Genomic DNA, 15935 nt, shown 5'->3' on the forward strand with positions numbered 1-15935 from the left:
GGAGGTCGTGGTCATGATGGACTGTAGCCTCCTCCCAGAGGGAGGGACTCGAACAGGAGTGTCCAGGGTGGGAGGGTCGGCGACAATCTTTCTGGCCCGCTTCAGTGACCTGGAAGTGAACAGGACCTGGAGGAAGGCAGATTGCAACCGATAACCCTCTCGGCCGAGCGGATGATGCTCTGCAGCCTGCGCTTGTCTTTGGCTGTGGCTGCAGGGTGCCAGACGGTGATGGAGGAGCAGATGATGGACTCAACGATGGCCGTGTAGAACTGTACCATCATCTTCCCTGGCAGGTTGAATTTCCTCAGCTGCCTCAGGAAGAACATCCTCTGCTGGGCCTTCTTGGTGATGGAGCCGATGTTCAGCTCCCACTTGAGGTCCTGGGAGATGATGGAGCCCAGGAAGCGGTAGGACTCCACAGCGTCGGGGAGTCACACAGGATGAGAGGGCGGGTGGGGCTGCATTCCTCCTGAAATCCACAACCATCTCCACTGTCTTCAGAGCGTTGAGCTCCAGGTTGTTCTGGCTGCACCAGGTCACCAGGTGGTCAGTCTCCCACCTGTAGGCGGTCTCGTCCCGCCAGAGATGAGTCCAATGAGGGTGGTGTCATCCGCGAACTTTAGGAGCTTGACGGACTGGTGACTGGAGGTGCAGCTGTTGGTGTACAGGAGAACAGCAGAGGGAGAGAACACAGCCTTGGGGAACCCGTGCTGGTGGTCCGGGAGCCTGAGACGTGTTTCCTAGCCTCACGTGCTGCTTCCTGTCGGTCAGGAAGTCTGTGATCCACCTGCAGGTGGAGTCGGGCACGTGCAGCTGGGAGAGCTTGTCCTGCAGCAGGGACGGGATGATGGAATTGAAGGCAGAGCTGAAGTCCACAAACAGGATCCTGGCGTAGGTTCCTCGGGAGTCCAGATGCTGGAGGATGTAGTGAAGGGCCATGTTGACTGCATCGTCTGCAGACCTGTTGGCTCTGTAGGCGAACTGCAGGGGGTCCAGGAGTGGGTCGGTGATGGTCTTGAGGTGTGACAGGACCAAGCGTTCAAAGGACTTCATGACCACAGAGGTCAGGGCGACGGGCCTGTAGTCATTGAGTCCTGTGATCTTGGGTGTGATCTTGCTACTGTGTAAATAGCCTTTCACTGGTAGGTTGGGGTGGAGCCAATTCTTTACTGATATATATACTGTTGGGTGGCTGTTTGTTTATCATATTCGAGAACATTATCTTTTAATTATAGATGTAAATAACTGTCACGCAACAACATTGAAGGCCTTTGAAGAGTGCCCTCTGCTGGTGGTTGCGGGGAACAGCACTGCACTAAATCAAATGGAAATGAAGGATGGGGACATATAAAAAAAAGAGAAATGCATTATGTATGAACTCACCCAAGGAGTGGATCCGACTTGTGGTCTTCCTCGGGCTCTTTCTTTTTCCCCATTTCCTTCTTCAGCGTGCCGATCTCCCAGGCAAACGAGTCGATCAACTGCAAATAATCAAGATAACGAATCAGAGGCGAGTTTAAAAACAACAACCCCGACTTGTATCTGTGGAGGCGCTTTCAGCCGATGTGATCAGGCGTTTTCTATTCTTTCTTTTTGGGGTGAGGACTGTCTCTCATTTCTGCAAGCTTGAGGTTTTGTGTGTGTGTGTGTGTGTGTTTTGCTAGACAACCTCCCCCCCCCCCACGGTGTAACCACTTCCCACTGACCAACCAGAGTTACTAAAGAGGAACATTGGCAGAGAATACATCTTAAATATTTGCCTGTGAGAATGGAAACAGTTTGTCTAATAAGTAACTAAATAACAAACCTACAGTGGGATTGCGTAGCGGTCCCTGGATGCGACATTCAGAGCATTAAGCTCGCAGTAAACGACTTATTTGTAAAGATCGTGAAGTAATGTCTAACTGAGCAGAATGAGGTCGCTCTTCCGTCGCGGCGTGTTGTAATCTGAGCTCCTCTGTGCTTTGTTGACTTAGCCATGTGTGCGTTTTAGTGCATGTGAGCGTGCCCCCACTGGCTAGCCCCCCCCCTGAAGAACTGGCCAATTGTGCATTTTTCACTAAATTAAAAATGGCGGAAAATCAAAGTAGGCAGAGCTTAGGGGTCTGAGAGGCTTTTTGTAGAGCAGGTCCAAGTGGACATGTGTGTAGAATTTCAAGTCAATCGGACATTCTGGGTGAGGCGCAGTGCAGCTCAATCTTTGAGGGGGCGCTAGAGAGCCAGTTTTATTGACCCAAATTGGACGTCTGTATCATATGTGTAGTTTCACCACGCTTTGGTGACTTTTGGGGTATGTTACGTACCCCCAATATGGACAAATAAGAAGCGGAATAATAATAAAAATCCTAGCAATCCCCCCCCTGAATCTCCGAGATCAAATGTTCTTCATTGTGTTTATTTGCCATCAAATTGGAGCTTCAAGTTTTATTCAATTCAAACCACGGTCCTTACATTTGGTTTGGCTACACCACACACTACATTTTTCAAGTTTGAAAAAACATAACCCACAGAGGTTTTCTATTTCTCATGCTACAAATGATCTGCTATCCAGCTGTTGTTTAAACCGTCTGTGTGCCGATTGGGTAACTTTTTACAGCCAAAGGGGTCAACGGTGTTCTTGTGAAGTAAACCGAGAGTCTCCTTAAGGAACAGCAGCTCGGGATGGTGGTGGAACATGTGCATATTTGCTCACTGTCCAAAACAGTGCACAACAACGGTAAACTTCTGAAAGAATTGAAACATTTATAAGGGGTCTTTAAAAGTCAGGTTGTCAGACATGTAGAGAAACAAGAAAGAGAAAACGAGGGACTATTTTCTTGGCGTCGTAGTTTGTTTACATGTTGCATTTTTTGGGTCGAATCCGGGTCAATTTTAGTGTAAAAATTTAATTATATTCGCTTTAAAGCATCAAAATAAATAAACAAAGCAAACTTGGCAATTTAAATTAGTGGACAAAGACTTTTTATGGTTAAAGAATATTAAAATTGTTCCACAGCGAGTATCCCATGCAACCGTTACAATTCCTTGATGGCAAACTTTGGATATATGACCAATGTGATAATTATATAACTAATAAGAAACATTACTATAATAGTAATGGTCATTTTGAGTTTGAAAGTTTGATTTTTTTATTTACATTTGACAGTTCTGTGTCACTGTTGTATTGGTACATTTACTAAAGTATAACTACTTGTTATAGATGGTGATGATGAAGTCTTTTATTTATTTATAATACATTTAATTTTTGACAAACAAAAACACTTAACGGAAGTAAATGGAGGATTATATTCCAACATGAAGAGCTCTGTGATAAATGTACAGATGAGACCTATAATAGAAAAAAGTCATTTCTTAAAACTCATTTAGAGAATACTGTATTTGTCACCGAGGTTAGACTGCAATCATTCAGCAACAATTTCCTGGAAAAAAATGGTAATATATTAAGTCAGTCAAATATTACGAGTTCTGATCGCTTTCGTGTCACAGGAATACAATACGCCGCTATTTTCCCGGAATTTAGAATGACCTCTCGTTCTCGCCAGTGTGACTCATGGGCGCCATTTGTTTTCGTTCCTAGTTCACTGCGCGGTTGGGCAATGCCTCTGTTGGGTCACATCACATCAGCCGCTCGGGGAGAGAGGAACAATCCCCTCAGCCGTTTCCAAGGAAACACAAAAGTTGACTCATTTGATTCGTCAATCCATCCATTGTCTTCCTCTTATCTGGGGTCGGGTCTCATTCTGGGGGATCCCGAGGCATTCCCAGGCCAGCTGGAAGGCATGATCCCTCCAGCGTGTCCTGGGTCTTCCCCGGGTTCTCCTTCCAGTTGGGCGTGCCTGGAAAACCTCCAGTGGGAGACGCCCAGGAGGCATCCTTCCTGATGAGATGCCGGAACCACCTCATTGGACTTCTTTTGACACAAAGGAGTAGCGGCTCAACTCCAAGTTCCCTTCTGATTTCCGAGCTCCTTACCCTATCTCTAAGGCTGAGCCCAACCACTCTATAGAGGCAACTCATCTCCTTACCCTATCTCTAAGGCTGAGCCCAACCACTCTATAGAGGAAACTCATCTCCTTACCCTATCTCTAAGGCTGAGCCCAACCACTCTATAGAGGAAACTCATCTCCTTACCCTATCTCTAAGGCTGAGCCCAACCACTCTACAGAGGAAACTCATCTCCTTACCCCATCTCTAAGGCTGAGCCCAACCACCCTACAGAGGAAACTCATCTCCTTACCCCATCTCTAAGGCTGAGCCCGGCCACCGCGGTGGCTCACTGGTCGAGCGCTGCACCCAGATACTACAGCCGAGTCCTCACAGCACCGTTCTAACTCGGCTGGAAAGAATCTCACAGGAACATCACTGAAAGAAGGTTGAGCAGCACTTTGCCCTGATGTTACTATTCGAGCGGTTTATCTCTCGAGTGAAGATTCCTGGACTCACCGTCTTCTATAAATAGTTCCGTTCCCACCCCCACCTTCATGTTGCGTTTACCTCCTTGGTGGTTAAACTTTAGGGCTACGTGTGATCAAGGCCTGTAATCATCGCAGGCTGCAGATAAACAGCCAGTCACACTAAACGCTGGGCGGGGATCAGTCTGAACTTGTTATTAACAGATAGTCGAGTCCTCTAGGCTGCTTCCTCTACTGGCAGTATGAGTTGATTATTTTTTCAGTTGGGTTCCATACAAAGAACCCTAATCCATCTCATGCTACTTTGATGTATTACAGTGCTAAATAGCATCCTCAGTGACAAGCAACCACATTTTCCTCGGGTCACCCAAAGTAAATACCGTGACGTGTTGTTGTTTAGTGTTATGGTTGTTGTTTGTCTTTTCCTCTTAATTTTTGTGTCATTTAATTGGTTTGTTCATATTGTTATTGCTTTTATTATTATTTGTTTTACCAAGTAAAGTGACAGTGCTTTTTAAATAATAGTATTATATATATTATAATCAAGAAAACAAATATATAATATATATATATATAAAAGTAGATATATAATATATATAAATAAAAGTATATATATATAAATATAAAAGTATATATATATATATATAAAAGTATATATATATATATATTTTTAAAAATCGATATAAATATATTATAATAAAGGCTTTGGGAATCACGATTCAAGTGTGCTACCATCGTTGTGCTTCATGAGGCTCACAGCGGTAACAGAAGTGTTACAGTGACTTTATTATTAACAGGTTGTCAAAAAAATAAAAGACACCAATTCAATGATTACGTAAAACCATTTGTTGTGGTCAGACGTATTCAGTCATGTCTGGAACATTTTGATGAGAGCCCCATTTCCCATCAGTTGAATCTTCTTCTCCTTCTCCAGGATTTAGCCACCACCCCAGCCACATGTCCCGACCCTGACTGATAACACACTGCAGGGTCTTTACAGAAACTAGAATGGCTCATGCCTACGCTCCGTACGGTCCTGAGAGAGAGAATGACGTTTCCTCACATTCGTAAACTCTTTTGAGTGCCACGCACCTTGAAGAAACTGCCTTTCCCCTCCAGCTTGCGGGGTTGACTCATGGTGCCGGTGGACGTCTTCAGAGCCGCCGCCGTCGGCCTGCGTCTGCTTAACTGCCTGAGGGCCGAAAAGAGGACATTAGAGACACGGAGGGCAAAAACTAAACAAAGAGGAGATTCATGAGGACAAGAGTGGTATTATGGCAGCTCTGTGACACATGTTTATTATCTCCTCGTCTGCCATTTTGTAAACAAACAAGACAACAAATGAAAGAAGCAATTAAAACACTCAAAATGTATGTTTTTCAATTCTTTAAGATTGTATAATTAAGATTTATAGTGGGTGAGAATCCTCGATTTTTATTTTCCCCTATACAAAGAGTTTTATGACTTAGCAGTTATCAAATAACAAGGAACACAAAAGTTACATTTCCTGTTTAATCTTTAAAGCTGTACATTTTTGCCTTATAAATGCAGAAATAAAAGACATTTAAAATGACGGCTTATGCTGCGGCTTGTAGAGCTGTCATTCTCTCGTGAGTGCCTGAATGGTGAGGCGCATGTGGGAATCTCTGTGTGTCGCTCCCCTAAAACCGACTGCACACAACAGTCAGACAAACAGTCAGCCGAACAGTCGGAGACAAACTGGTGAGCATGGCGGAGTATTTAGCAGCTAAAGAGACAACAACGTCCAACAGGACCTGTAGCCACACAGCCGGGAAGCCTGGGAAACTGAACGCCCCCAATCATGTGGGACGACTGTGGCTCAGCGGTGAGCAAAGGTCGTCCTTCAGTCAGAGGCTCGGCGGTACGATGCCGATGTGTCCTCGGGCAAGGCACTTCACCCCCAATTGTCTCCGGTAGTTGTGCCTCCGCTGTGTGAATGTTAATTACTCCCACCAGTGAATGAACGGGTGTAAATGATGTCATGTAGTGCTTAGAGTGGTCGGAAGCCTAGAGAAGCCCTTTACAAGTCCAGGTCTATTTACAGAGGACACTTCTGCATCGCTGCAGTCGGATAAGAACGAAGAAGAAGAAAGGAAGGAGAAGGAGAAGAAGAAGAAGAAGCAGCTTGAAAAGCTCACTTACAAAAACAAGAGTCCCGTCGTCATTAGATCTTAAAATGAAATAAGACTACGAACAAACACCTCCGAGACCCTCCACCTCCTGGGAAAGACTCGCAAAGTTACCGACGATAAACTCTGTTCCGCCGATGCTTCAGCGCTCTGACAGAAGGTTGTTGCGAAAGCACAAATCGTGTTGGACGGACTGGCGTGTTTCGATGTTTGACTAATTGGAAAAGACTCGGCGGAAAACCTGACTCGGCTGAGAGATCGCCGTTGGTTGGACACAATAAATTCTTCACTTGAAAAGGGCCATTTCCTATTTCCTAGCACTGAACGTAGACTCATGAGACCTAGTGGGAAAAGGACAGCAATAACCGTTGCCCAATCACACACACACACACACATGTACAGTGTGCAGCTAGAAGACCTCTCGTCTTTGGGCTGTGTGCATGTGTCGTCAGTAAAGCGACCATCATATACAGTGTGCCACGAATTTTCCCCAGACGTTTTCTTAATTTCTTAAATGAGGGACAATGCCGAGTGATTCTGGCTGCCAGCAGTCGAGAGCTCGGTACAAGTGGGTTCCGCCGTCCGTAGAAAACCTGACGCGCAAGAGCCGGTTCAGAACCTGTGCTTTTATATATTCTTGTAATTTAAGTAACGGCGTGTTGAGAGACAGATTCTACAACCCCGAGCTGGCAGGAGGATTCGAGACGGGTCACTTCCTCTAACCGACGTGCCACATTACAACTTATAGTAGAGACTGTAGTGGTCACGGTCCTGGTGTTAGCTGATGCTGGAGGATCCTTGTATTAGAAGCACATACACATGCGTGTTAGTCCAATATGTCACTAAACTAATATTTTTTTTATAAATCCTACTATCACTATTTGTGTACTGGAATTGTAACACTTATAATTTAACCAACTACACAAAGGAGGGGTTGCGTAATATAAAAAAGACAGTGCTGAGCTGTAACTCCACTAATCGTAGCCTAATCGTAGATTTAAATACATCCATTTTCTATTAATGCACTTGTTCTGTGTGTAAAGGGCAAGGGCGCATACACCTTTAGACAACTCGCTGGTCTAATAGAAATTAATGCACAGCTATAACTATTTAAGTCGTCCTGATCTGGGACTCTTTATTCCGATTTAGAAAAAAGTGAGTAAAGTGATAGCTAGCTACTTTGAAAACAGGACCAAGTACTGAGCCGCTGTCCTCTTCATTACACTAGAATAGTGGTTCTCAAATGGGGGTAGGTGAAGGCACCCAAGGGGGTACGGGAATTCAAAAGATATATATTTAAAATGAGCGTCCATTAAAAATATCCATTTGAATCCAAGTTTTAAAAAGTGTAAGTTCAGAAACTGAATTGCATATATTCTACATTAAATCAGACTCTGATGTCACAATGCTGCGTATTACATCTTTTTTTCGAAACCCCAAATGCTTTGCAGTACGTCACTGAAAAAAAGGTTGAGAACCACTGCACTAGAACACATCTTTTCCGACTATATCTGGATTAAAACACAGATTAGCACTTCAGTGGCACTTAAATAGCTCTTAATATGGTACTTTTGTAGTTCGACTATGTTGAGGAAATGTTACTTTCTGTATTCTAGTTGTTCTTAGTTTGTACTCTGGGTTGAAATGCACTTATTGTGAGTCGATTTGGATAAAAGCGTCTGCTAAATGACATGTAATGTAACATGCTGTGCAACATTCTTCCTGAAACATCCAATCGTTCCTCATTGCATTGATAACCCGCGGTTCCTTCATGAGGGAGGTTAAAATGTTGCATCATATCGGTTAAATGGATGAAACGGGTACAAAAAGGTGTAATTAATAAGTGAGCATCGCTGCTCAGGTGAAGCTCCAGAGAGCTGCGGATTCCACACAGGAAATGAGCTGCTTAAGTCCTCATGACCAATGTGGGATGTCACCATGAGGAAGGGTATGGTGGGTAAGAAAAGCTGACTCGGCATGTGTGCGTGGCAGAGATATCACTCTTCTGTCGTGTGTTACTGGCGAACGCTTATTGCCCACAAACACTCTTCTGGCCTAATTTTGTACTCAACCACAAGCATCCGTGGAAGACCTCACTGTGTAGCACGGCATTTTAGCATGCTAGGTTCCATTGGTGCAACTTTCCAAAAGCCCTAAATTACTCACCGTTACATCTAAATACAAATTTCACTCTGACAACTGTTCTTTTTTGTTGATAACTAAACATTCCCAGTGCAGCCGAAGCTGTGGAAGGGGGTTTGGCCCAGTTTATGCGGGATCTAAATAAACACATTATCACACCAATTACACAGCAAAATGGCATATTTTCGTCACTTCTGCTCACTGGTTAGAACAATAAGTAAATATGGTGACGCATTAAATGGCGAACCCAAAACTTCCATTGGGTGGCGTCACAACGATTATACGTCCTCCTCTTAATCAAAGTCCCTGCATGTTACACCCCTACATTGTTCTTCCCTCTTAATCTTAAGCTTTAGCATGACACTAGTTCTAAGCTAAATAGTTTGGTTTTTCAAAGTCATTCCTTTCTGGAATATCAAGGATCTTTGACTCTGTTAATCCTAGAATACATAGCAGACTTTATGACTCTTAATATGCGTGAGACCCTGCCTAGCTGTTGCTATGCATCCATTTTTGATTTCCCATTCCTTGACTTCCTTTTAAATATTGTCGTGCAGTTCTTCTATTTTTGTTTCCTTCCACGTGTTGGTATACATTTAATTTGAGCTATACGTTTCTATGCATATTCCAGTGATGCTATATTGATGTGTAAAAAAAGATGAAGGAAAAACTGTCACTCCAGCTGAGCAAAGAGAGCGAGCTCTGCATTCAAAGGCAGTCACACAACAAACCAGCACTCTCTCCTCATGAATTCCTGGCTCGTGACTCAGGTTGGAAGGTAGACGACTAAGCTCTAAGCACATTAGCAGATTTCTGAGAAAATTGAAAACCCAGAGTCTGGGGCTTGTACCAGGAAAAAAGAAAACAGGAAGCGTGAAAGAGGTTGCTGATATTAGATACCCTTCACTGTCCGAGAACCCTGCACATGCCCGTGGCGGCAACTTATGAACAGCAATCCAAACAATAGACAAAAGACCTACAGATCTGTGAGCTGGACACTTTCAAAGGGCAGTCTCTTTGAGTCACCGGCTACTAAACACCAAACGCTGCTCACATATCACACAGATGCTTCCAGGCGACCAACTTTTGGGGGAATGATGCATTCTGGATAATATGCGCTGTCTCTTTAAATCTCATCCCAATGCTGTATAATAAAAAAAAAGGTAAACAACAAAGTTGTATCTTCTAAAATCCACACAAGCTTTGTGTGGAAGTCGGTTGCAAATTCCCAAGTGCACGTACATCTACAGCCGGTCTATTAACACGGCATCCACTGAAACCTTTAAGATAAGACAATTCTTTAATAGCCCTGAAGTGGGGAGAGGTACACGATTACAGCAGCAAATGGGGTAAAGATCACATATTACAATATACAGTAAATAAAACAGTAAACAGTTTACAGTAACTGCAGAATGTATACAATAATATACACACGCAGGCAGACTAAATATGGCTATTTCCACAGTGTGTTGGTATTATTTGTGCACAGCTTTGAGTGAATTTAGTGTTTTTAAGTGGTCTAGCTAGTACGTTGTTTGTGTTTTAAAATGTACAATATGTCGGATTAAAAGGTGAATTAGTAGAAATATCGTATATAAGTGTAAAATCTCACACAATAACACAAATATATTCGCGTATTAATGCGCTAATTAATGACCCGGGCTGGTTAAGCACTGACGTCGCGCGACAGGTGGCGATAAACTCGTCGCGCAGGATTCCTCGCGCATAAAGTTGCAACAATGTCGCCAACGTGATTCTGGAAGTCGGCGACACGGCGACAGACGACTCGACTCGACTCGGCTCTGCTCGGCGCAGCGGGATGGCACACAAAGAGCGACGGACTTTACCGGGACTGGAGAAGTTACGAGTGTTTCCCAGCTGGCGAAAGAGAACTCCGCTGCTCCGACGAGAGCATGACGTCATGGCTCCACGCCGCTCGTTGTTGTGCTCCGGTAATTAATAGTACTACTTTCGAGAGAGGAAGAACGAGTCCGCGTCCCGCGAGCTGCCTCCATGGTCCCTGAAGTCTCCCGAGGAGCTCTGAGCTGGCCCGGGTTGTCCCGAGTGAAAAACGAGCCGCAGGAAGAAACTACTTCCGCTTCTGATTTTCAAAATAAAGCAGCATGCTCCTCGTTAAAACAATAATAAATGAGTTATAACTTATCAGTACTTAACGCAATTAGACATTTATTTTTTAGATACGTGGTATGTCACCAATACACATCCCCACCACCTAAACGGTACTATCATATTGATAAAAGGGCGTAAGCAAATAAAAGAGCATCTATTATTTTCTCAATTTCAAAGTACCCGGTGGAAAGCAGTCAGATGAATTAACCAATTCAGTTGTTTGTATTTTAAACTTCATTCACCAGACATTAGAATAAAGTTTGAACACTGAGAAGACAGTTAATTTAAAAGAAATTAATTACTGCAGCATTTTATTTTTTAATATTTTGATTCAGCGTCTTTTGTTTTCAAAGGGAACTACTTCCGGAGGTTTTCTTCTTCACTGCCTCCTTCCCCCACGGCACAACAAAGGGAGCCACAACAAACTTTCATATCACGTGTCCCGACTGGGACGTTCTTATTGGTCCCTCCACAGAGCTTCAGGGTCCATATAAAATAACAGCACACTGAGATGCCCCCCTTGAGAGAGACTTAAGAGAAATTAAATTACTCTCTGGAATAGCACCGTGTACATTTAATGACCATGGCATTTACAAACCAATTAGAATAACTGGAATAGAAGGAATGTTTGAATTAATGAGTTGGTTGGTGCTAAATGTATTACATGTTACGTCACATTTTATTTTCATTTAGCTGAGTGCATTCAACCAAAGTACAAACTCAGAATCAGAATCAGGAAAGTACATACAAAGTAAATGCCATTTAAGTGCTGCTTTTGTATTTATTTGTATTCAATGCATAGTCGGAAAAGATGTGTTTATATATATATATGTATATATACATATATATATATATGTATATATAGTATACATATAAATGTCATTTAAGTGCTATTTTTGTATTTATTTTATTCAAGGTATAGTTGGAAAAGATGTGTTTATATTTATATATATCAAACTTTTATTACAGATTCAAGGTCCAGATAGTACACCATATTATCATATATAAATATAATATATAATATATATATGTATATTTGTATATATATAAATATTATATATATATATATATATAAAATTGAATGCTGGATGTTTACTTGAAGTTTTAAAATAATCCGAGTACTTTTTAAATTCTCCCTTTAACTGTATTGTGTACATTTCTGTTCGTCGGTCCAATAACAAACTGAGTCCAGAACGAGGCTTGTGTTACCTTAAGCAAAGACTTTATTAATGCTCAGGTAGCAAAATCATCTCTAAACTGACATTTGAAACATCGAAACACAAAGTAAAGCACTCTGCTGAAAGGTTTCCTGTGTACGAAGAGGTAAATAAAGCTCGGATGCGTAGAGCAACGTATCGTCTGCAAACACTCTCCATCTCTTACATCCTACGCTAGCAACGGCATGCAGTCATCTAGGATATCCAGTTCGGACTAAATCCAGTGCCACCGAAAACTCATCCCAAAGTACGTAAAGATTTACCATAAATAATTTATTATATTTAAATATCTCCATGCGAGTAAACAAAGGACAATATCTTCAGAGGTCTCAAACACATCAAAGGGGGGCACAAGAGAGACCTAGGATCTATGAAAATATATTCAACATATATAGAGAGACAAAAAATATATAAATACATTTTCACATATCTATATACATTTTTTACATCAGCAATATCACCCATGTGAATATCACAAATTATTTAGAAATCTCCTCTCCAAGATGCCTTTGTGGTAGTTTGGTTAGTCACACGGTACCCTGTGCGAGGTACGCGCAGCCAATAGCAGCACAGAATGCAGTCAACCAAATAATCTGTCACATAAATTGTTCAACGGTTAAAGTGCATGATACAGATATTTTCTGATGTATATGACACACTGAAAAAAAACACCTGGGTTATAAAGATACTGCTAATACGTCAACACATTAAAGGATGATTGATGCCTTGACACCAGTGTTTTTTCTATATATAGCATATTGTATGATATAAAGTAAATATATGTATCTTACCAAGCTGAAAATGAGATTCCGGTACGCATTGGTTTGAGTTTAAGGTCAAAAACACCAAATGTTGATGTTTTGAAACTTCATTTTTTAGTGTGTATTTTCAGCTGTCAGCATTTTGGGGATTTTAAAGAGATGCATTTTTATTTATTTGGTCCCATGACTTCCTAACAATTTCTCCCTGGGAAACGTATGCAGTTTGAAATAATTATATGAAAACAAAGATCCAATCCAATTAATAATTGCTACTCTAGTTTAAAAAAGGAGGAACTATGCCCAATTTCAAAATACATGCGTGTTATTCCAAATATGTTACGCAATCAAGTTTAAATCGGGAAATATGGTAGAGATGACACAGAGAACCCAGTGTACATTTTCTGTTAGATTTAAGCTAATTTGGGGATTAAAATAAAAATAAAAGGAACATTATATGGATCCGAATCAGTTAGCTATAGTTTCCAATCAATAAAAGCATATTTACTTTAATGTATCTCTGTCACGTATTGATTAAAGTATTAGCAGTTCTAGCAGAGATTTATGGAAGCCCACTCTACCGCCAGGAAACGAGAGACAGATGTTATAAAGAATTCATGTTAAATAACTCAAATGTATAATAAGTCAAAATCAAATCTGTAAAATGTGTAATTTTATTTCCTAGTTAGATTTGTACTTATAATATGTATACAGTAGACAGGCTAAAAAGATGATGTATAATAATGTAAATCAAAATTAGGATTGTAAATTCAAAGTAAAAATGGCGATAAAGTCAATAATAGTAGTTTTGGCGTAGTATTTTATTTTGACTAATGATAAATTGTAGTTGTGTAACTAGCATTTAATGTCTTTTCTGACTGGTGGAAAAGGGCGTACAAATAATTCCTCGACTAATCTGTTTGTGGAAAATGCTAAATAAAAAGTTGTAAAAAAAAAGAAATTCCTCGAACGGCTTAAAAAAGTTTTTTTCAGGGAAACTTTATAATCAAATTATTAGGAAATTATGGGACGTAAAGTAACATTTCTACCCTTATACGACACGCTTATGGTAAAGAACTTGAATAACTCAGATTGTAAACTCAATGCCTCCATTTACAGACATTAAAGCCAGAATTAGATAATGATATAATAGCATTAATATATTTTTACTGCGTGTCAGAGTTGTACGACTCTGTATGTTAGTAACAGTCCTTGTTTTGATTGTTTGTGTTGTCGTTGATGAATAATTTCATAAACAATGCAGTGTGACATATCAACATCATTAACAATTGGAGTACATTATGTTAATGTGTCTTTGATCATTAACGCAGCATATTTACACGTTTGTATATGTTCATAGTTATTGCATTACACACGATTCAAAAACACATCTAAACCCTGTTTCCTGGTCGTAGCACAGAGCACGCTGTGTCTTTTAAATAAATAAACATGGAATATATATATATATATATATAGATAAACAGAAAAAACATCGTCATTTTTTCTTTTTTTTACATTCGAAAGACAGTTTTTCTCCAATTCTATATTTTATATTACTGAGGAATAAATAAAAAAATATCCCTGAAACAAATCAGACTTAGTTGAATTTTAGCAATTGTCTTCTATCCAAAATGAACTTATCTGGAGGAAACAGCGAACAATTTATGGATATTGTGAGAACGGACAATAGTGGAATACAAAATCTAACCACACTGTACATGCTCTAAAAACTATAGGAATATTTATATCTAAAAAAAAAATATTTTTACCACAAACCTACCATATCTGGACAAATCTAGACATTTTAGGCATTACAAAATACAAAGAACTTCTTAATAAAAATAAAGTTGAAACCCCCAACCTGAAAGTATCAGAGCTGGGATAAAACGTCCTGATGCTTTATACTGCATCTTTACGCTATACTCTACTTTAATACCTCACTTTTGGGACAGCAGAGGAAACATCTGTCATTTCTAAATAATGAGTCTATTTTGGTCGGTGTCTTTCAGAAGAGGAGAAAGCAGCAGTTACATTTTACTGGTAGAATACGACAATCAGAATCCCCCAAAATCGAACACTTGCTTCGCTAAAACCTCGACCCGATAATTTCAACCAAATCCTGCTTCATTTTACGAGGATGCCATTCCTCATAATCAGCAGCATTGAGGTGAGAACCCTTCCAGTCTCTCTGTGAAGCTCGTTTAATCTCTGCAGTGCAAGTTTGCGACCTCTGGTGGAGAAATGTGCTCATGACATGAATAAATAATAAATAAGACTTCTGAGGAGCATTTACAGAGGTGTGCTATTTACAGAAGAGGAAAAGGAAGAAAATGAAGCAAATTCTGTACAAAACATAGAAGCTACAACTGTGATGCTATTGAAGTTAATTCATAAAAAAAGGTGAATGGATAATGCCCTGGTTCTGGGAGGGGGGGGGGGGGGGGTTATAACATTGCTTTTATAATTATTACTCTCAACTGGTCGAATCTAAAAGACCCGACTTTCCTCTCAGGAAAGGTTAGCAGCTAGTAAACGTTACAACTTTCACAACTATATACTGGGGCGGTTTTTCAAAATAAAAGTCCTCACGCCAGAGGCGAGCAGTAGTCGGGCGGATAGGTGTTGTTGTCCGCTGTCCTGTACGAGGGCTTCTATATAGTCAGACATCTCCATCTCTGTTCCGCCCACACAACTCCATATTGCAGAAAGACAGGCGTCGGGAAAAAGAGCAGAGTGGGATGTCTTCTCGTAAAAGAGGAGAACAACATGAAACAGATTTAGAATTATACCTTCTAGTTTTCATTCTACCGCCACATCTGTGTTTTAATACTTCACGTGGAACTCCTTGAAAACACCGCTTGTAGTGTTGATTGTGTGCAACATATGTGTGTGTGTGTGTGTGAGCCTCAGTCGTCCCGGCAGGTCGGCAGGTTGACGAAGGTGAAGATGTTGTACTCGATGAGGCAGGAGAAACACAGGAAGATGGAGTAGAGGAGGAGACACGCGAATCCAAAGCGCTTGTCCAACGTCCACTTGTTGAGGTGAATTCCCAGGACCTGATGGAGGGGTCAACAGATCGTAGGTAGGGGGTAAACAGATCGTAGTCAGGGGGTAAAGAGATCGGTA

At 41.1% G+C, this 15935-nt stretch overlaps 2 protein-coding genes across 2 annotated transcripts in view; both read right to left on the minus strand.

Annotated features, from left to right (window-relative positions):
• Positions 1–10694, minus strand: part of LOC130206920 (ras and Rab interactor 2-like) — a 32220-nt gene extending 21526 nt beyond the window's left edge. Inside the window, exons 1-3 of the mRNA XM_056435194.1 lie at positions 10552–10694; positions 5505–5604; positions 1384–1481 (exon numbers count right to left, since the gene is read on the minus strand). Coding sequence (XP_056291169.1) covers positions 1384–1481; positions 5505–5549 — 143 coding nt within the window. The 5' untranslated portion in view covers positions 5550–5604; positions 10552–10694. The remainder of the gene's footprint in view (positions 1–1383; positions 1482–5504; positions 5605–10551) is intronic.
• Positions 10695–12034: 1340 nt separating this feature from the next.
• Positions 12035–15935, minus strand: part of slc24a3 (solute carrier family 24 member 3) — a 62168-nt gene continuing 58267 nt past the window's right edge. Inside the window, exon 17 of the mRNA XM_056435195.1 lies at positions 12035–15865. Coding sequence (XP_056291170.1) covers positions 15716–15865 — 150 coding nt within the window. The 3' untranslated portion in view covers positions 12035–15715. The remainder of the gene's footprint in view (positions 15866–15935) is intronic.

The sequence above is a fragment of the Pseudoliparis swirei genome, chromosome 17 (genome assembly GCF_029220125.1).
Source record: "Pseudoliparis swirei isolate HS2019 ecotype Mariana Trench chromosome 17, NWPU_hadal_v1, whole genome shotgun sequence".
Lineage (NCBI taxonomy): Eukaryota > Metazoa > Chordata > Actinopteri > Perciformes > Liparidae > Pseudoliparis > Pseudoliparis swirei.